General features: G+C 36.8%; 2 protein-coding genes across 2 annotated transcripts in view; both read left to right on the forward strand.

The window, feature by feature from the left end:
* rxrgb (retinoid X receptor, gamma b) overlaps nucleotides 1-3,175 on the forward strand; it is a 41,213-nt gene extending 38,038 nt beyond the window's left edge. The window contains exons 7-10 of the mRNA XM_079887361.1: nucleotides 1,243-1,375; nucleotides 1,466-1,557; nucleotides 2,137-2,242; nucleotides 2,335-3,175. Of these exons, the coding sequence (XP_079743487.1) occupies nucleotides 1,243-1,375; nucleotides 1,466-1,557; nucleotides 2,137-2,242; nucleotides 2,335-2,482 (479 nt within the window). The 3' untranslated portion in view covers nucleotides 2,483-3,175. The remainder of the gene's footprint in view (nucleotides 1-1,242; nucleotides 1,376-1,465; nucleotides 1,558-2,136; nucleotides 2,243-2,334) is intronic.
* A 1,170-nt stretch (nucleotides 3,176-4,345) lies between these two features.
* lmx1a (LIM homeobox transcription factor 1, alpha) lies at nucleotides 4,346-16,655 on the forward strand. Its single transcript, XM_079889022.1, has 8 exons — nucleotides 4,346-4,411; nucleotides 4,961-5,141; nucleotides 13,165-13,382; nucleotides 14,233-14,414; nucleotides 14,696-14,773; nucleotides 15,095-15,179; nucleotides 16,145-16,303; nucleotides 16,406-16,655. The coding sequence occupies exons 2-8, from the start codon at nucleotides 4,963-4,965 to the stop codon at nucleotides 16,540-16,542; spliced, it is 1,038 nt and encodes a 345-aa protein (XP_079745148.1). The 5' UTR covers nucleotides 4,346-4,411; nucleotides 4,961-4,962; the 3' UTR covers nucleotides 16,543-16,655.
* The last annotated feature ends 5,894 nt before the right edge of the window (nucleotides 16,656-22,549 follow it).

The following is a 22,549-nucleotide window of genomic DNA, read 5'->3' on the forward strand; positions in this document are numbered from 1 at the left end:
CCGAATGTAGATAAACAAGTCATGTAATGATTGGGCTAAGTCAAATCAAGACAACATAGCTGTATAATGTTATGGGCTCTCACTGAGCTCTAAAATGCCTCTCCACCTGAAAAAGCCAGTACTGTATTATAAATAGTATTAGTATAGTATTAAAAAAAAATCTGACTTACCACGAGTAGGCTATCCAGTATCCTGATAGTGACGATGACTAATGATAACGATATCATTCGTCTGTACTATTCCTTCTATAAGAAATCATCTCAACAATATAGTAAAATATATGATATAATAATGCAAATAAATACAGATATAAACTTAATATCACTGAAATGAAATAGAAAGCTGCGCTTACAGATGCTCAAATCCACACATGTAAACACAACACTGACGTCTTCACTTCCAGGTGAAGAAGCTGTCAATCAAAAACTCAGTAGCCAATGAGAACACACTGCCACTAGCCCCGCCCCCACGAGAGAAATGTGTCAGAACAGCGAACGAAAACTTCAGAAGCGTAAATGAAAACTCTGGAAGCGCATTTGTAAGTTCAGATCAGCGACTGAAATATGAGAAATAGTTAGCAAAACATCCAGTGTATTAAAAACGAATTCAAAAAATTAGCCTGTTTAATTTATTCTTTTTCAGTTTCAAAGATATTTTATTCAGTTTCAATTTATATTTTCATTAGTTTCTTGAAAAGCTACGTTCATTATTATTGGCACAAAATTAATTCCATAGTTTACAAACAAGCGCTCAACTGAAACACACTTAAAACCACCAGCAGTGTATTTTAGTATTATTTATATACTATTAAAGTATTTATTAATATTTTGAATTAGCTTTTATTTTTTATATTTTCAGTTTTCATTTTAGTTTTAGTGTTTTTGTTGTGTGCTTTTATCATTTTTATTACTATTTTATTACTATTTTTTATATTTTTATATAGCTTTAATTTTTATTTCATTTTTAGTCATTTTAGCACTTCAACTTAAACGTTTAGTTGCAAAGGTAGCAGTTTTAATTTAAGTTTAGGTTATTCATCTAATATTTACATTTTATTTTATTTCAATTGTCCATAGTCACTCCAGGTCAAAGGGTCAGACAGAACTGTGTTGGTTGTGTAAGTGGGGATGCTGACCTCTGCTGGACAAACATCGCTAATGAAGAGCACTGTTTTGAGTTCATGAAGACAGAGGGAGATATAGAAATGATTTTCCTGCTATTCATGTCATTTTTCTCCTTAAGGATGGAACGAGCTCCTCATTGCTTCATTCTCTCATCGCTCAATCACGGTTAAAGATGGCATCTTGCTGGGCACAGGTCTTCATGTCCACAGGAGCAGTGCTCACAGTGCAGGTGTGGGATCCATCTTCAACAGGTGAGGATCTTGTTTGTTTAGAGAACAATCAGAAAATCTGTAGCATTTATTTTATAACACCTACTGTGTGTGTATGTGTTTGTGTGACAGGGTACTGACCGAGCTGGTGTCTAAAATGAAGGATATGCAGATGGATAAGACAGAACTAGGCTGCCTTAGAGCCATCGTCCTCTTCAACCCTGGTGTGTTGCTCATTGCCATCTATATACACTTGTCTGCCGCATAGATATAATAAATCATTTTATTTCATTTGCAGTTCTATAATATAATATATAATATATAATACGATATAATACAATATAATACAATATAATCAAGTTACAGGGATATTTCACCCCAAAATTGTAAAAAATATTATATTATATTATATTACTCATAATATAATAATGTTTTAGGTGAAAAATCCCTTTAACTTTATTATATTATATTATATTATATAAAATATTCAAGTTAAAGGGATAATTTATCTAATAATATATATTTTTAGATGAAATATCCCTTAAACTTTATTATATTATATTATATTTTATAATATAATATAACATTCTCAAGGTAAAGGGATAGTTTGCCCAATATAATATAATATAATTCCCAATAATTCTGTCATTATTCTAAACCCAGTGATTTTCTTTCTTTTGTGGAACACTAGAAATACTGGGGTTTTTTTTCATGTGATTACAGTGAATGGGAACTTTAGATGTAATCACATTTGTGAGATGTTGATAGACATGATTAATCATGCAAATTGCCTCTTCTCATAGACGCTAAAGGCTTGTCCAACCCAGTGGAGGTGGAGGCACTGAGGGAGAAAGTTTACGCCTCACTGGAGACCTACACCAAACACAAATACCCTGATCAGCCTGGCAGGTACAGCCCTACACATGTTTGTTCAGTAAATACTGATCATATCTATTGCTCATTCTTAATATTATCTGCTATCTTCTCTCGCTGCTTAACAGGTTTGCTAAACTTTTGTTGCGTCTCCCTGCCCTCCGATCCATCGGGCTCAAGTGTTTGGAGCACCTATTTTTCTTCAAGCTGATTGGAGACACACCCATAGACACTTTCCTAATGGAGATGCTCGAAGCGCCTCATCAGATCACGTGACACGAGTTCCAATGGACCATTTTTTTGTACATATTATTATGTAACTAATATAATAACGAACTTGATTGAAAATATTGCAGTACGCTGCATATTTTATACCAAGCACAAATTATTATTATTATTATTATTTTATTTTTTTTATTTGCAGGGGAAACAGAGTAATTTTATTGGTATTGTATTGAAAAGAAATGTTTCTGTAAATAGATAATATCAGGTATACATTGTGTTAAGACAGTGCAATAAAGAAATTATATTTTATTCAAGGAATATGTTTATCAAACCCAAACAATAATTTCTAAAATGAAGTTTTGAAGTTTAGAATTCTGTCCAAATAAATATTTAAATATTTAAATGCTATGTCCTTTTTACGTTTTTTTTTCTTTTCTTTTTTTTTTATAAAAAAAGAAAGAGCAAGTTGTCATTTTCAATCAACCTTATTTTACTGAAGCATCTAACCTTTTTTCCCCTGCAGAACCAAAAGCCTTTAGCATAAATTGCAGCAAAACACTCATCTCATAAACATTATCTGATTTAGTGAGCACCGCCCGCTAGATGGCGCCATTTAACGATACAAACCATAATTTAACTTTCACTTTATAACATGTGACTGTTGTGGCTTCCTCATTTTGTGTTTGCTAATCCAGTTTGAACTGTCAAATGGGAAAGTAACATGTTAAGATTTCTTACCCAAACTTACCCAAAAAAATCTTTTGTATGATTTTCTAAAAAGTAAATTTAAATTAAAGAAAATGTCCTTATTTATTAGCTCATGTTAAATCATATAATCTGTACTGTGTTCATTATGTTTAAAATAATACATGTTAATTTATAATATAAATTAGTCCATAATCAGTCATATAAATCACTAATCATCAGTCTTAAGTTCAGTTATTTATTTTAAAATTCAAATAAACAATTGTATAGCCTATATGACCCTATATTCTGGTCATGACTGAATAATATAAACTCAAAACAAATTTTTGAAATTTACTTATATGTTTCAGATCACCCCAATGGTGTGTATGTAAAAAAGAAAAAAGATAATATTAATTTAGAAATTATCCAATTTTTCAGATCTTTTTTTAGATTTGTATCTGATCTAATTAAAACCCTATCTTAAACCCATCTTTTGTATAAGTACATTTGCACTTTACAGAAAAGTTAGGCTATATTATACAGAACAAACTGTAGAAAAGGAGTGCACTGCTTGTATCATGCGTCAAATGCATTGCATTTATATGCTTTAGATTAGAACACATTTCTATGACCCCAAGCTGAATTAATGTAATATGGTTTTCATGGCATGTTTGAACCATCACGTTCCTATATAATAATAATATATAATATATGTGTTTATAATCAGTTATTATAAAATGTCAATAAGTGATACTTCCATATTAAGTTGCCTAGCATGTTTTTTTATAGGCCTAATTGAAATTGCCTATCTCATACCCAAACAGAGCATAATGGTTCAAAATTCACGCTTGATTTATTTCATGCTTGAGGGAGATTCATTTACCCACCTATTTAAATTAAATTGCACACTCCCTTTATAAATTCAAGTTTTTCATATAATGTAGCCATTTTCATCATAAGTTGTAAAGTCATGGCTGTACACTTACTGCGCACTCTCCACCTTTTGATGGGAGGAGAGAGAGAGAGAGAGAGTGTGTGTGTGTGTGTGTGTGTGTGTGTGTGTGTGTGTGTGTGTGTGTGTGTGTGTGTGTGTGTGTGTGTGTGTGTGTGTGTGTGTGTGTGTGTGTGTGTGTGTGTGTGTGTGTGTGTGTGTGAGAGAGAGAGAGAGAGAGAAGGTAAACTGACTCAGGTTTATTTTCATATGGAGCTCTTGTGCGCGTTTACAACTATCTAACTATCTGAGCATCAGTCGAAAGTTACACAGGGCTGCAAACGGATATTTTCTCCTCAATGGTAAGTGCATGTATATGTCTAATAGGTTATTGCATCTTTTAAAGTTTTTGTTATATAGCCTATATTAGAAGCCGTTCCTGTTGTTAAACAATCATGGTGAAATATAGCCTATGCTATACACTAATGCTATAGAGCCACATAAGTATTTTGATTTCGCTCAGTTAAAAGATAAACGTTTTTTTATGTTTGAATGAATAATCTTAATAGATATTGGAAATTATTATTTTTAACCATCAAATCACATCTGTTCACTGTGATTTTGCTGTTATTAGCCTAAAGCTCGTGAGTGAGTTCACTTTAGTTTTCGCACATTTATTTGTATTTTTCAGTGATTCTTTATCCACACATTAAACTTTTATTTTACTTTTACATTTTCTTGGGATACCTCCTATTGTAAAAGAATGGCATTTGTCATATCAGCTTCAAAACCGTATCACAGTTATGTAAATTATCCATGCCAGGAAGTTACTAAAGAGTAGGCTATAGACCATTTACATTTTTGAATTAGTTAATTTACTTAGATAGATTAAAGGTTGGTCTTTCTTTCAGACATGTGGAGAAAGAGCGTGTGTGAGGGGTGTAATGAGCTCATCCGGGACAGGTACCTGCTCCGCGTTCAGGACGGACTGTGGCACGAGCGCTGCCTACACTGCGCATCATGTCGCGAGCCTCTGAAAGACACCTGCTTTCTCCGCAATAAGACACTCTACTGCAAGCGAGACTACCAGAAGTAAGACTCTACTTACTGCTATTTGTGTAAACAGTTATTTCGTTTTATGATACAATTTGACTTAGCCTACTATTTAAAGTTCAATAGGAAAAGGGTGAAGTGCGTCCACGGTATTCAGAAGTTTCTTCCAGTCAGACGAAGCACGCTCGTAACCTAGATAGCCTATTATGATCTTAATTTTTCATAACTATTATATATTTGCTCATTAAAAATATTTGTTTCTGTCTTTGCCATTTATTTTTCTTAAATCAAACGTTTTAGAAAACGAAAACAATTTGATTGCACTGGATTACTGCCAGAAATATTCCAAATATGTCTTTCCCTGTAGACATAAAATTACAAATCGGTCATAGAAAATGGCCATTGTTTTCTAGGAATGCTTGTGAAAGTACGATGGATTATTCCCTTTGTAAAGATTTAAGGCTTACAAAAAATAGGCTCTAGCCTACTCTATTCCTCAACGAAATTGATAACAAACCATATTTAGTTTATAAACATTTTCATCTGATGAGGCTTTCATTATTCTCGATTATAATCTGCACAAAAATGCTCTTTAAGGATAACGCCAAATTAAGATTTGAGTATGTGAACATCCTACAGTAAATCATTTAAAATACTTTCCATTCCTGTTTACTTCACAGATGGCAGTGGTGTTTATTCTATTGATTTTAATGTTTGGATGTTGCAGGCTGGTTCATTTCTTGCTGTTAAATTAATTTTGACAAGGCAACTCTGTGCCTAAAATAAAATTTGAGTATTATTTTTACATTTTAATTAACAACAAATTTTACTCCTGAAATGTTAAATCTGCTTGCTTGCTGATATAATAATATGCAGGCATGTACTAATTTGTTAGGCACACAATTGTTTACCGATTTACAGTAAACCTTATGATGAGTGTTGGTGTTTTGTGTGTGTGTGTCTGAGAGAGACCGTGCGTATTGAGGCACTTGGCACAGAACTCCTGAAAGACAAGGTGACTGCAGGAGGAAGGGTCGCGGTGGGCCATGGAATGCGAGAAGGTTTTCACACACAAACACACACCGTTAGATCAGGAGGACAGCACTACTGACACACTGTCAAGATGTGTTAAATTAGCAGGACCCATCGGTGTGGCAACGGCAAGCTGGGGACAGCATATGGCCACATTGACATGGTGCGCAGACCCCCTACTACCCCCAAAACTCACTCTGAGTCTCATTCACACACTCATATGCACATTCTCACCTCCACAAAAAAAAAAAAAAAAAACACAGTTTGCCTAACGACAGAGCGCAATGACCCTGAAAAAACAAACAAGTATGCACACTATTTGAGTTTTCATAAAGTTTCATTTCAATAGCTGATGTATCTGCTCCAGCAGTCAAAAAGTTTGAGTTTCCACCAGAAAGGCTCTGACTTCTGCAAATCATAATGCATTTCACATTAGGAGTCCATCAGCCAAAGTAGTAATTATGGAGAAGTGTCCAGTGTGCTCAAGAGAACTGAGGCTGAGTGGAGGATTGAGCCATATGTTCTGGGTACAGCAGAGCTTTGTGCAAGAGAATATGAGTGTGTTTGTGTGGTTATGTTGGGGAGGGGGTGCATGTAGCGGGGATCTATGTTTGTGAAGGATGTCAAGGCATCTGGATAGGTTGGTGCCCAGTGGTGCCCCTGCTTGATGCCCGTCGAACCGTGAGATATCCGACCTGACCAATTAGCCACATATGCGGTGCTTGGCTGGCAATCAGTAGCCCAGTGCTTATAACTATAGGCTCAGGGGTGGGGAGCTCGCTGACCCAGCACTTACTGACCAGGTAAAGGAGCTGCTTTACTGTAAATGGGTCAGCAGGCTGTTCTATAAACAGATACTTCACTGTTTTATAATGGCGATCAATTTGATTTGGATTTAAAGTGATACTTTAAACTGTAGTAGTGCGGGGGAAAGCAGTAAATTCAACAAAAATAATTATCTCCTCCAGACTTTTGATCAATAGATGTCTTGAACAGAGGGCATAGAGTGCGATTCCCAACCAGGAGTACTTAGAAAGATGATTTTAATGTTAGATTGTTCAACATTTACACTCGTTAAAAAGTTTGGGGTCAGTGAGATTTTTTTTTATATACAGTGCCCTCCACAATTATTGAACCCCCTGGTAAATATGATCAAAATTGGCTGTAAAAAATAAATCTGCATCGATTATCCTTGTGATCTTTCATTCAAAAAATGTGCAAAATTCTAACCTTTCATTGAAGTAAAAGAATTGAAAGTGGGGGGAAATCACATTATGAAATAAATGTTTTTCTCCAAAACATGTTGGCCACAATTATTGAAACCCCTAGAATTTTTTACGAGTAAAATATCTCTGAAGTATATTCCCATTAATATTTACCTTTTTTAGTACACCAGGGTGACTAGGAACATGAAATTGTCCAGCTATGACTTCGTGTTTCACAGGAGTTTAAATATGAGGAAACACAAAGGCCAAATCCCCTTAATCATCCATCACAATGAGTAAAACCACAGAATACAGTTCTGATGCGTAGCAAAAGATTGTTAAGCATCACAAACTAGAAAGTGGCTGTAAGACAATAGCTAAAGAATTGAAAATCCCCATTTTGACCATCAGGGCAATAATTAAGAAGTTATAACCAACTAAAGATGTTATGAATCTGCCAGGAAAAGGACGTGTGTCTATATTGTCTTAATGCACGGTGAGGAGGAAAGTTTGAGTGGCCAAAGACTCTCCAAGGATCACAGATGGAGAATTGCAGAGATTAGTTGAGTCTTAGGGTCAGAAAGCCTAAAAAAAAAATTATCAAACAACCCCTACATCCCCACATGTTGTTTGGGAGGGTTTAAAAAAAAAACTCCTCGCTCATCCAAAAACAAATTCCAGCAAATTTAATTGTCAGACACGACTGGATCTTCAAACAACACAGGGTTCTGTGGTCAGATGAGACTAAAACAGAGCTTTTTGGCAGCAAACACACTAGATGGGTTTGGTGAACACAAGGATAAAAAGTACCCCATGTGTACAATTTAATATACCATTGGATCTTTAATGTTGTGGGCATATTTTTCTGCTGGAGGTCCTGGACTTCTTGTTCAGATACATGGCATTGTGGATTCTATCAAATATCAACAGATAAAAAATCAAAACCTGACGCCTTCTGCTAGAAATCTTATAATGGGCCGTGGTTGGATCTTCCATCAGGACAACGATCCAAAACAAACATCAAAATCAAAACAAAAATTTGTTGTGGAGCACAAAATGAAGCTTCTGCCATGACCGTCTCAGTCCCCTGACCTGATGAGTGGGCTGAACTGAAGAGGAGAAGCACCAACATGGATCTGGGAATCTGAAGGATCTGGAGAGATTCTGTATGGAGGAATGGTCTCTGATCTCTTGTCAGTTATTCTCCAAACTCATCAGGCATTATAGGAGAAGACTCAGAGCTGTTATCTTGGCAAAAGGAGATTGCAAAAAGTATTTAATGAAAGGGTTTCAATAATTGTGGCCAACGTGTTTTGGAGAAAAACATTTATTTCATAATGTGATTTTCCCCCCACTTTCAATTCTTTTACTTCAATGAAAGGTTAGAATTTTGCACATTTTTTGAATGAAAGATCACAAGGATAATCGATGCAGATTTATTTTTTACAGCCAATTTTGATCATATTTACCAGGGGGTTCAATAATTGTGGAGGGCACTGTATTTGAAAGAAGTCTCTTATGCTCACCAAGGCTGCATTTATTTGTTAAAAAATAAAGTAAAAACAGTAATAGTCTTACAATTTAAAATAACTGGTTTGTAATTTAATATATTTTCAAATGTAATTTTTTCCTGTGTTGGCAAAGCTGAATTTTCAGCATCATTTCTCCAGTCTTCAGTCACATGATCATTCTGCTGATTTGATGCTCAAGAAACATTTCTTATTATTATCACAGTTGAAAACAGTTATGCTGCTTAATATTTTTGTTAGGTAGGGTTATTTTTTCCAGAATTTTTCAAAGAATAGAATAGATTTTGTTTAACAATGTGAAAGGCTATACTTTTCTATCAATTTAATCTTGCTGAATAAAAAGTATTAATTCATTTCAAAAGAAAAAAATCTTACTGAACCAAAACTTTTGAACGGTTATGTACTGTTACTTTCATTATTATATTATGACTGTCAAAAGATTGATTTTCTTTTATAGCTGATGTCTTAATACATTTCTAATTCTAACATTTAAAAAAATGCAAATAACTTCTGTCAAGCATCTCATCTTGCTTCACTTATAAATCATTGCAATTCATATACAAATGTGTTTTTCACCGACAGTTTTGATTGGTTTTACATTTAAAGTAAATTATTGTAATAATGGGCGTATATGTAAATATCTTGAAGCATGTGTCATATTGCTTCTAATGATAATACACAAACATGCAATTAACATATTCTGCTGTGCATTCACACACCACAGATGCTCTTGCGCATAATGGAATAGCGAGCAACACTTCTTTCTGTCCCTCCTACTGAACCATAAAGAGCTTGCAGTGGTTTCCCCAGCAACCCCAGGGCAACACTAATAGTTCTCAACAATGCAAGGCTTTTGGGATATTTCAATTCATACTTATGAAGAAGGAGGAATTCTTGCAGTCTGTACGTGAACACTGCAATGCTCCCATGCACCTATAGCTGAGATACACAAATCAACAACATCACCCACTGATCAATAGCCAAAAGCCTATAATTGGTACAAATTGTAGCAACACAGTTATCTTTAATGCAGCAACATACAGTAATCATAGCGCTGTCATTTAAAGAAACAGTGTTTGATGAGTCCAATCCAAATCCCAGTGACTGAAATTAAAACTTCCTTTTAAAGCAAGACACCATATAGGGTAAAAACTAATACTGTACATATCACCATCCTTAACCCCAGTTGATTAATCACTGTAAATTTATGGCAATTGTTTTTCTATTACAAGTTTTCTGAAATGTGCAATGCAAATGAAGCATTATCTAATTATATATGTGCTAATTTGCATGCACTTCCAGAACAAAAATCTGAACATTGTTTGAAGCCATTGGTTTAGAATTCTTGTTTCATTTTGTTGACATATTAGTGTTAAAGTTTATACGGGATTTTGGATAAGTCAGAAAATACTGTCAACAGCCAGAAAAATGTTCACCACGTTTTCAGGAATACAATTTTATATAAATCACAAATGTTATATGAACAAACCTCTCTGTAAAAACCTTCAGAATATAGATAAAGTATATGTAACTGGAAAGTAAAAAAAAAAAAAAACTTGAGAAAAGCCCTTTAAAGATATGTATTGTAATTGAATTCTACAGATGCAAATAGATAATATGTCTACTTTCCACTAGTCTGAAAGAGAACATGTTATGGAAGCTAAATAGCCTAATATCTCAAAATTGAGCAGTGCATGAAAAAACAATGTTTTTTCCTTAAGTGTCTTGCATGCTTTAAGGAGTAACCTGTCAGCCCAAGTCTGAAGCTGTCACACATCTGGGGATGATTCTCTCTAACCTCCCTGTCACGCTCACCCTAAACCTTAAACATACAGCTCCACTCTCCACCCCCCTCCGGGCACGGAAATCTCAGGCCAGTTTGACAAACAGAAAATGTGGTGTCTGCCAGGGCAGGACAATGGCAGTGAGGCGCTGGGCCAGCTCCCTCTTTTGTCTGGGTTTGGTTAAGTCGAGTTAAGATCCTTCCCTGGACCAGCCTCGCCCGCCGGGTGGCGTGATTCTTTCCCTCCGTCTGGAGCCACGGCCTGCCGAGCTCCTTTCTCCCCCCTCCCCGGGAGTCCTGCCCCGGACACAGTCGTGGAGCCGGCCGCCTCTGTCTAACCCACTGAAACCCAGCTCTAGTTGCCAGGCGCTAAGATGCACACTCACCATGCTGGAGGTATGCATCTGCTGTTTTTGGGGTGGAGGGGACATGGCAAGTTCTTGTCTCACTCCTTGATGGACGGAGCGACTCAGCAACATTCCTGGAATCTCTGATGGCACTCTGTAAAACTCAACACATTTAAAATACATTATGAGTACTGTGATTTATACATGATTTATCCTTGCATATCCTTATTATTATTTTTAATTAATGTGCCTTCCTAATCTTTAATCAAAATAACTTCCCCTTCCTCTTACAACGACACCTCTTTTCTGATGACGTGTTTACTGGCGTGAGGGTGCTGTCACTCATGACATCACAGCAATAACAAATGACAACAATTCAACGATCCAGTCCATTCCCGATGGACAAAATCAAATCTCGAGTCCAACATTTCTTCTTGTTTGAGAAGCTGTTTCGCTTAGATACATCACAATAGGGAAGAAAAGGCTTGCTGACTTTGACAGTCTAAAGCAGGGGTTCTCAAAGTTTTGATAGGTGAGGGCCAATTTAGGAACCCAACATTGAACTGAGGGCCGCCAAAGGGGCGGGGGAGAAAAAGAAAAAAAAAATACTGAAAAGAAAATCCCATTTGAAATAATTTTAATGACCAGGTTGCATCTCTACAGTTTCCATTTATTGAGGCTATTATTATATAACTGAGGCTAAACCTGGCAAATCTTGAGAAAAATTGCAATGCAAACAAAATCCCTGGGGTTCTCTACCCTCAACAGACAAATTTGGGATATAACAGTCCTGTGTGCAGTCCATTTCAAGAATTATTTAGAACAAACAGCCTCAGTGTGCCTTGCTTCTTATCAGCATAGGCCTTATTCAGGGGCAATTCCAGCTACCAAAGCACCACAGGAAAACCTGACAGGGACAGGGACAGGGAGAGAGAGAGAAAGAGAAAGAGAAAGAGAGAGAGAGAGAGAGAGAGAGAGAGAGAGAGAGAGAGAGAGAGAGAGAGAGAAACTTTTAAAATAGAAGCTTACCAAACAAGTCATCATCATCATCATCATTCATATATATTGCCTGTCAGTCGCGTTTCCATTATTACAGATTTGCGCAAATGTTTTGCGCTATTAGGCTATTATCTATCTTTTTAACCCGTAATTGAAAAACGAAAAATGAACGGTTGTTGTCTTTTTAAAACGCAAAGTTGAACACCAAAATTTAAATTTGAACGAGCTACACCAACTGCTGCGCAAAAAAGTAAATATCGACGATTTTCAGATTTTTGTTTTTAAAATATTCACAAATTAATATGGAAAACATGTCGATTTTACTGGTTTTCTTCTGTTAAGCAGATGCGCTTTTAGAGAGAAATGCACCTTTCATACGGATAACATCAGAAGGTAGGCTATTAGCTTTCGATTCGAGTTTGTTTGTTTAAAACTGGACATTTCAAGCTTTAGCCTACATAGGCTATATTTTGTTTCAGTTCTCGCGCTCCAGTTCACGGAGATCATGAAAGTGCGTAGGCTACTGATTGTTTTGTTTTATTTTACAAAAGCACAACGTTTTTTTGTTATTATGATGAGTTTACACAAATAAAAAGTAGTTGCGAATAATGTATTATTATTTTCTGTATGACCAGAAATGATTGAGTATTTTAAGTTGTTTCCACTGTTGATAGGAAAATGCAAGTGTTCGCGTCGTGAAAAATTTGAAAGGTAATGGAAACGCGGCTGTAATAAGCTTGTCATTAAGTCACTTGTCACTTGCGATCGGTCGGACCACACCTGTAATTACCGCTTATGCCTATAGATGCCGCTAAACACCACTAAACGGAGATTAATTTTTTCAAAGCAATGTAGCCTACAGTTTTACAGATGTTATCAGATGTTTCTGGCGGCCCGCGTGCCGCACTTTGAGAACCTATGGTCTAAAGCAAAGCATGCTGGAAAAATGAAATCTGCTGGAACTCATTCAGTTTGAGTTCTGCTTAATATTATCAGTTATTGAGCTCACGTAACATCTCTTCTATCAAGTACAATGAACTTTCAGTATTTGAGTAAAATGAACTTTAGTAAATTTGACTGTTAGGTTTTAAAAGAATAAGAATAAAATAATTATCTATGCTGTTCATGCAAGCGATTCTGAGAAATGCATATTATTTATCCTTTCAGATTGTTTTTAGTACGGTGCAAGGGCTGCGCAGAGATCATCTCTCCGGCCGAGCTGGTGATGCACGCAGGCCCTGCGGTTTTCCACCTGCGGTGTTTCTGCTGCTGTGTGTGTGCCTGCAGGCTGCAGAAGGGAGACCGATGTGTGCTTACAGGGGACAGGCTTTTCTGTGCCAGAGACTATCACAACCAACTGGCCAGCCCAACCACCTCCGACTCAGGTATTGTTTTAAAACCACAGCACTGCTCAAGCAGGGCTTCCTTATACACTCAGTAAGGTCATGGTGCCTCTGTAAATGATCTAATTATATAAATCAGGTGTGGTAAATAAAGGAGACGTCCCAAATGTGCAGTGCTTGGGCCCTTTATACCAGGACTGAAAACCACTGTTTAAAAAAAAATAAAAAATAGAGGCTTCCTCTGGTACACCTTACACTCACTAGCACAGCAATGCTTTGACTAGATTAAAGAATGAAATTGATTGTATGTATTAAATAGTAATATTAAGAATAAATATATATATATATATATTAGTATAATAGTAAAGTACATATGAATAAATTATATTAATAAAGCACTATGATATAATGTTATAAATGAATCAATAATATAACAGAATACATTAATATAATATATACCAATATTTTATGATAAAGTTTACATTTATTTAATAAAATCAGTAAAAACAGTAATATTTTGAAATATTATTACAACTGAAATGAACTGTTTTCTATTTTAATAAATTTTAAAAATGTAATTTATTCCTGTAATGGCAAAGTCTCTTTAGTGCCACATGATCTTTCAGAAATCATGATTTGATAGTTAAGTAACAGTTTCTAAATCTTTCTTGAAAACTTATTTGTTTTCTTTAGCTGTTAAAACATGTTGATGCTCTTATTTTCTTGTGTGTTATTTTTGTTTTGACCAGTCCTGTACGGGGACTGTTTTTAAATGTGCTTTATAAATAAAAGAACTAGAACTAGAATATTTATTTAAATTTCAGTTCACTATTATTACTAATATTATTATTATCTGTTATGGCACCACAAACGTCTGTTTCCTTAACTACAGGTAAAAGTGAAGATGTTGAGGAGGATGATGATGATGAAGACAACATTAGGACTGCAGGGGAGTCTAACACAATAGGAGACGTGGAACACAAGAGGCCTAAAAGGCCTCGTACCATCCTTACAACACAGCAGAGACGTGCTTTCAAAGCTTCTTTTGAGGTCTCATCCAAACCATGTCGAAAGGTCAGCCATTTAAACCGACAGCCTATAAATTAATATAAAATGCATGAAATATAAAATAATAATTAAATTTTTTCCTATACGTTTACATTTTATTTAAGTTATTATCTTTTAAATTGTGAAGGAGGTTTTTGTGTAGCCACAGCTGGTCTGGACAGCATTGCTGTATTTATCTCTGTTGATCTGATACTCTAGTGTGGGTCAGTTCATCAGTTAGCCTACATGACCCATAGACCATGAAGGTCACACTATGGCTTTCTCTCTGTCTGTCTCTCTATTGTAAGGTAAGGGAGACGCTGGCAGCAGAGACAGGATTGAGCGTACGAGTCGTTCAGGTCTGGTTCCAGAACCAAAGAGCCAAGGTAATGTGATGCCCACCGACACAGACAAACACAGTCATTGAAAGAACATCAACTTATGCAATTGATAACAGATCTCTTTCTGCAGTATATGAGCTTGCCAATAAGGAAACAAGCTGTGTTATTGCCTCATAGGAAACTGATGACATATTATGTATAGATCCCCGTAGATTAGACTTGGATTTCCTTTCAGTGTGTTGTGTTTTCTGCCTTTCTTCGCATTACAAAGAGATTTTCTCTTATAGTTTTCTCATTTCTATATGTGAACATGGACATGTTTTTATTAGGCTATAAGATTCTCTTTCACACACATTGTCTCTTTAGATGAAAAAACTGGCAAGAAGACAACAGCAGCAGAAGCAAAGCGTGTCCTCTCAGGAGAAAAGGGATAGCCAATCACAACACACTGGTATACAAAGTTCACAACAATTTTACACTTTGCTTCACCCCAGGTTATATTCTCTTTTTAAACCCCACTTTTAAAGTAACGCTTCACACTTGTAATAAGCACAGCTTTAACCCTATATTATGTAAACGATTCCCTCTTCAGTGAACATGATTTCACCAAGTACAGCATCATTTTTGATCCTGGAACAACATTCCAATCAACCAATCAGATTTGAGGGACAAGTTTACAAATGTCAATTTTAGGCTTATGTAGGCTAAGTGTAACTGACCAGGTTTTAGGGAGAAGTTATGGGTAGGGTTAGGTTTAGGGATAGAGATAGGGTTAGGACTAAATATTTGGAATTTTGTTCCAGGATCAACAAAATATGTTGATCCAGGTGAGCAACATATACCATCTTCAGAATGTAACGGCCAGTTGTTTAGCAACAACCAATCATAAACTGAACAGCTCATGTATCATTAAATATTCATGAGCTTTGAACACTCAGAAATGTCTCGCGCTGTATTCCATTTTCCACACAAAAAATAAATAAATAAATAAAATAAAATAAAAAGTCAAACAGTGGCGGAAAACGTGTCATGGAGAAAACTACTTTATTCATACCATTACAGTAGCCTACAAAAAGTTTCAAAGGTCAAACTGAAGCTATAGAAATAAGCGCAATGCCCAAGCACGAGACGAGACGAGACGTTTTTTAAACAGGTCGCGTGCCGTATGTATTTGTCCAATTAATAATAGGCTACTAACTATAAATACTAATAATACTAAAATACTAAAAAGTGTGAAACGTAGAAAAAATATTATCCATTATTCTGTTAAACCAAAAATTAGAATGACCTGGGGTTAACAATTTTATATGTGAAAAGCATATGTGGCTTAAATTCATCCTTTAGGCGAAGATATGTAAGTAGCCTGTATCTACACTGCATTAAGATAACCTTTTCTTGCCATTTGTGTGACCACAGCGCCTTCTTGTGGAGGTCTTCCTGCTGAGCTGGAGTGCGCAGGTTCATATTCACTTACCCAGCAGAATATCAGTCTAGACTCACAGAGCTTCAAGCTGGACCCCTTCAGACAGGGCCTCACCCCTCCTCAAATGCCTGGAGACCACATGCATCCCTATGGTATAAAACACACTAGGCTCACAGTCAAAAATACAGGACTGGAGATAGGCATACTCTTTGCTCCTTGCCCATCCCATTAATTTATCATTTTTCTCTTTATAGGTTGTGACACAATCTATGATGATACAGACAGTGACCCTCTGTGTCATTTTGGAGACTGTATGTCGTCGAGCGAACCCTCACTTTTAACACCGATTGACCGATTGTATTCAATGCAAGATTCTTATTTTGCCTCTTGAGTGTCATTCAGACAGCTCAGGAAAGATTTATGGGGAGAGAGTGCATGTGTATGTATGCTTTGTGTGTATTCTGCTTATGCATGTTTTTAGTGTGGTGACTGGCGACAATGGAAATGTACTGTGATGAAAATGTTCTTTGTGTAATTTGTATTTATTATTTTATTTGTGTAAATCTGGACTGAATTACAATAAAATGCTGCAGAGAAAAAAAATATTTAAAACTGTCAATGCATTGGCAAGATTGTTTCTTAATTTATTTGACTTTGTTAGAACTTAAAGTGTAAGTTGCAGGTTAACCACCACAACCAATTAATGTGTAAATTAAGTGCTCAATATGTATATATGTAAACATTTCTATCTTAAAATGCGTTAAAATAACATTTATTAGGGTTTTTTCAAAGGTAGCGCGTTTTTACAGCAACTGGGTGATGACGTCATAGAAGGAAGTTGCAGCCATACTCTGCTAGACTCCAACTGTTGTGTTTGTGGCTTGATTATGGAGAACGACTGGGAGACTGAGGAGGTGGGAAACTAGTGTTGTCAAAATACCGGTACTATACTGAAAATGTGACGTTACCAGCATTTCTGTAGCACCGGGTATATTCGGTAACCAGTAATAGCTGCGTTCAGTCGCTTCCATGTTTATCTAAGCACGGGGCTCCAGACTAACTTTTAGTACTATGAGCACTGTAGCCGATATATACACCACGAGTGTCTGTGTATATTAAACTACAGAAATACTATTTAAATATTAACATTGCATGTTCTGTTTGTCTCTGTGTGAATGAATGGCGCAGACGCGCGGTGTCATTTACCTCACACTCACACACACACACACTGAAGCACGAGTGATGCGCGCGCTGTTTTCAGTCTAGCTGCTGCCACTCACGATATGATGACATGATGAAATTCATCTCCAGAACCACTTTTAGTCATTTTACCGTTTCATTTGAGAAAAACTATCGTCATATCATAGCTACACACACAGAAACTCAAAGGTCTTCGCGGCAACCCGTCAAAATAAAAGTTCGGTTTAACTTTGCGTGCATGCTGCCTGAACCTGTTTGTTTTGCGAATAGCTTACTCTCATTTCAGGCAGGATCACGGTCCTCTTGAAGCCAGCACACACAATTATGTTTACAATTGAGTTATTTCAATATAACTGCTAGCCTACTTGCCATTAGACTACAGTAACTCTAGGCTTGGAGTTCCTCTTATGACGTCACGCCCAGCCTAGTGGAAGGGAGAGGGAGTGCTTAAAACCACTAAAAAGTACCAACTTTTCATATTATATTCAGCATTTTGGTATGAAAAACATACAAAACAGTGGTGGGCGGTTCTTATCTTTATGTTTATTGCATTTTCTTCGTGAAAATTTTTACCTGCAACTTACACTTTAAGTTAACTTAAGTCAAAGTCGACGTAAATTGCCATTTGCAGAGTTTTTACTCTGATATGCAGATGCATTAGTGATATGGTAATTTATAACAAATTGTGAGAACTGGCATTTTCCAAACTCAAGGTCATAGGCAGTCTAGACTTTCAGCACCTCCTATAATTATGCTTTTTCAGAGCCAGATGGTGGTCCACCACAGGGCATATCATCGCCCAGCTCTTTAGGCTCCCACTTCAGCATCAGAAATGGGGCCTGCCCATAAATATACTCCACATCCGGCCATCATGAATGCCTATACTGTGATTTTCCTTTGCAGATATATAGCCAAGCTGCATTCTTGCATTTTCAGGGGCTTGTTTGTGACCACCCAAAAGCCAAGCCATTGGGGCTGCTACTCTGGAATGTGTCAGTGTTATAGTTTGGTGTATTGTACTGTAGAGGTTGAGGATAATATCAGGTGAAAATGTAAGGCATGCTGCAAAGATAGGAAGCCCTTCATACTTTGCCTCTTTGCCCCAGCAATGAACCTTCTTTCTGTCTGTACCAGGTTCACATTTCTTACTCCGATATCAGACCTCCAGATGTAAGTGCCACAAGTCACTGGGCAGGAACAATTTAACTGTCTGTTCCTGTCATGTGGACCTGTCAGGAGATGTTGCAGAGCAGAGGTGAGATGAACAGTGTGTTTGCATGAGCAAACGTTCGTTTTAAGATTATTCAGATAAATAATAATAAATAGCCTAATATAAAAATAAATAAATAAAAATGTAACACTGCGGGATTATGAATGAGTAGGACTGGTTGTTACTGAGAATGTTTCCATTTATTTTGGCCTGATGTTGCCCACATTCGTGGAAACCTATAAACCAGTGTAGTCCGATTTCTGAGCAACTCTTATTTGCAGGTAAAAAAACACACCGCACGACCATGTGTAGTCAGATCCTCGAAAGAATGGCAGCGATTGTTAGTGATTCTTTTTCTTCACTTGTACACTTCACTCACACACTGAATTGTTTGCAGCAGTTTCTCACATCAAAATACATCAAAACACAGAAGGGTCATTGTGATTTTGCCAAGTAAGACATGTTCCTGGATCAGTAGCAGCCTTGGCTATGTTTCACCCGTTTCACTTTAAATGGACCTCACAACATAAGGGGCCTCTGCTTGCTCTCAAAAAAGTACCCTGCCCCCATCTTCATGGAAATGAAGAGGGGTTATGAGCAAAAATGCAAACAAAATTAATAAAAATGTCCCCAAAATTCAAGATATATGGGTTAAAAATATTCTTGTACCAGCTCTTGTTTTTAATATTAACAGGCCATAGAGCGCTGGTTTCCCGAATATCATAAAAAGTGATAGCCAACAAAATTTTGTTGATCCTGGAACAACATTCCTGTCCAAAAACATATTCCTTGCCCTATCCCCACCCCTAAACCTAACCCTACCCATAATTTATTCCTAAAATCAGAGGGAGATAATAGGTGAATAAGAATGGTGTAGAGCCTTTGACATTATAACTGTAAACCCCTCAAATCTGAGTAGAATGTTGTTCCAGAATCAACAAGGATGTTGATCCAGGAGGAATATGTTCTACTTGGTAAAATCACGTTTTTGATTAAACTGGTTAATGAATTACTCTTCCGGGTTTTCACGTTATCCCTGCAGCATGTGAACGAAAAAAGAGGCCTAGGCCTAATGGGGACAATACATTTACATTTATGCATTTGGCAGACGCTTTTTTCCAAAGCGACTTACACTGCATTCAAGGTAGGCCTACACATTTTACCAGTTCTTACTTTCCCTGGGAATCGAACCCATGACCTTGGCGTTGCTAGCGCCAACACTCTACTTTTTGAGCTACAGGAAAGCCTGTACAAGCCTGTACAAAGCCAGGAAACAATACACTTCAATGGGGGGCCCGTGTCCCAGTAGGCCTACTACTTATGAAAGGCTATAACACCGTGGGATGGGAATGAATGAGTTTTTAATCCAAAAACGTGTAAATCAACCAGAATGGAAAATGAAATAATCTGATACACGTCATAGACTTCGCTACAAGTTATTTGCGTCATGTCCGACTCAAAATGAACCAATGTTGTAATCTAGACTCGTGATATGTAACGTTAATTGTTCGTAGAACGTAGGCTATAGTTAGGGTGACCACCCGTCCCGCGTAGCGCGTGCGCGCACAGCGTTTGAAGCCCAATTCACGCGTCACGCAAATTGAGACCGTGTCACGCATAATCTATGCTTGCTCAAAAAAAAGTTGGTCGCTCTATATACTCGAGCCCCAAGCAGACAAACGAACATTACTTGACATTTCAGCACGCTATTGTTGCCACACAAACCCCTCAGTTGAACTGACTAGGTTGTTGTCAACTTTTTCGTTGTTGTCATGACAGCGCACGCACGCGCATACCAGACACACTTGGAAGGAAGGAACTTTCAGATGCGCGCTTTCCAATTCGAAAAATTCGAGAAAGAGACTGTCTGAGAGCCAACGCCATCATCAATTAAAAAGAGAAGGTGTGAGTACAAGAAACAAGAATTGGGAAATGAATATTTGTGGCTGAAAGGTGTTGAGGGGGATACCGAGAGGGCTTTTTGTGACCTTTGCAAAACGTCCTTCTCAATCGGACATGGAGGGAGGGGAATACGAGGTCAATCGTATTTTTTTTTAATACTTTTTTTTTAACTGTTCCTGTGGTGTTGAGCAACTACAGTTCCTGTTAATCCTATACATTTATATTATAATTTATTTAAAGTAAATAAATTGTAATGAAAAATAAATAAAATTAAATAGTAAATCTTAAGTGGAAGTACATCTGTCAATTCATTGAATGTTCAAAATATTATGAGTCTTTATTTAGAAAAAAAATACACATTGGTTGACCTATTCATGAGCATACATCAAAAATTACACGTTTAGGAGAATAGGGCATTATTAATACTATGCAAGGTGGTATGTGCTAGAAATGGGTAAACCACTATCAGTGAGTCTGCCAGTGGGGCACCGCCGCGCCAGACAGTGTCCCACATTGTCCCTCAGAAACATACCCCTTGTCCCCCCTTGGGCTTATTAGCAGGTGGTCACCCTAGCTATAGTTAATAATGCACATGAGTTTTAATGTAGCTTAATCAGCGAAATAATATTTTCTGACTGTAGTGTCGACTGATGAGTGGACGGGTCACTATTAACCGCTTAAAACAGCACTGGCACGCATCGCACTCTCTCGTGCACTTATTGGCGTGATACTGTCAGTTGGCAGGCCAAGCAAACGAAAAATAATCAAACGGCTATCATACGGACACAGCGGGCAGCAATAGCCTCGTTATTATTTCGATAGCAGCCAGGAAGCATCCACTCATCTGATCGGTTATTTATTACGCATTTCGTGCCAGGATGGACTGCAGACCCGCTCCCTCTTAATATAATATAATTGGCGTCACGCTGCGTTAATGCCCGGACAGATGCGACTGGTTAGGCACCCGTGCAACTCTCCCCTTCTGTGCTGAAATGCAGAAGAGCTCCTACTGACCAGCAACAAAAAATAGAAGGGCCATTCTTGTTAAGCAGTACATTTGCATATTTCTTAATATATTGGCTCTAAAATATGAAGCTCACCATTACAAAAAGTAATTTACAAAACAATAGCTCACAAAAATCATATTAGTTTTATTAGGGTGAATACTGGTAAAGTGGGACACTTTCTGATAATTTACCTTCTGCATAATGTTTTATTATGATCCAAATGTCTTAGCCCCTCATGATACTATTCTAGCTTAAGTGCTCTACTCTATACAGAATAAAAAAGAAAGAAACATTAAACACAGGATGGATGACTCTTCCTCAAACACACATGGACCCCAAACCACATTTTTCCAGGTGCTACTGGCAAACTGGGACACCTTTATTGGCAAACTGGGACACTTCAGACACATTAAATTGTTATTCAAATGTAGGCCCAATTAATTAAATACACAATAACAATATAAACAACAACAACAAAAATAATAAAAATCACTTTTTTTAAGGAGGGGTGCAGGTACAGCAGATTCTTTCCAGCCCTCCCTCCCTCGCCTGTCCACAATATTTTGTATTGGGTTTAGTTTATTTCATATAAATTTAAAAAATAGAAATCTTCATAAACATTTCTTCTTATAGGCTAATTTTATTCCACACAGGCTAATTTTCATTTCTTTTTGTTGAAAAGTTTTTTTTGCAAATATTGCAAATGTCCCAGCCATCCAAGCTTGTACCCTCCATCTTTCTTGTTTTTTTTTTTTTTTTTTTTTGGTTTTGTTTGTTTGTTTTTGGAATTGGCATTGTTTTTTAAAATCAGTTTACAATCTTTGTTGAAATATCTAGCTAGCTAACTAAATTTATAACTAATTTTACTAAATTTAAGAGGGGCATACAAAAAGGGAACTCAATTCCCCCATTAGAATGACTTAAATGGCTGTCCCAGTTTGCCAGTAATACCCTGTCCCAGTTTAACAATACGCTATTGACAAACTGGGACAGTGTCAAAATCACATAAAAAACAAACAAAAAAGATTCATATCAATGTGATTTTTACAAATTCTGATTCACCATTACGTCCTATAACA

Source organism: Squalius cephalus (genome assembly GCF_949319135.1).
Source record: "Squalius cephalus genome assembly, chromosome: 12".
Taxonomy (NCBI): Eukaryota; Metazoa; Chordata; class Actinopteri; order Cypriniformes; family Leuciscidae; genus Squalius; species Squalius cephalus.

Bases quoted from the DNA above. Each gene is read 5' to 3' on its own strand.
- lmx1a (XM_079889022.1), top strand. From the start codon at position 4,963: ATGTGGAGAAAGAGCGTGTGTGAGGGGTGTAATGAGCTCATCCGGGAC. The intron at 14,415-14,695 runs GTCAGCCATTTA...CTCTATTGTAAG, and splicing joins CATCCAAACCATGTCGAAAG to GTAAGGGAGACGCTGGCAGC. The intron at 14,774-15,094 runs GTAATGTGATGC...TTGTCTCTTTAG, and splicing joins TCCAGAACCAAAGAGCCAAG to ATGAAAAAACTGGCAAGAAG.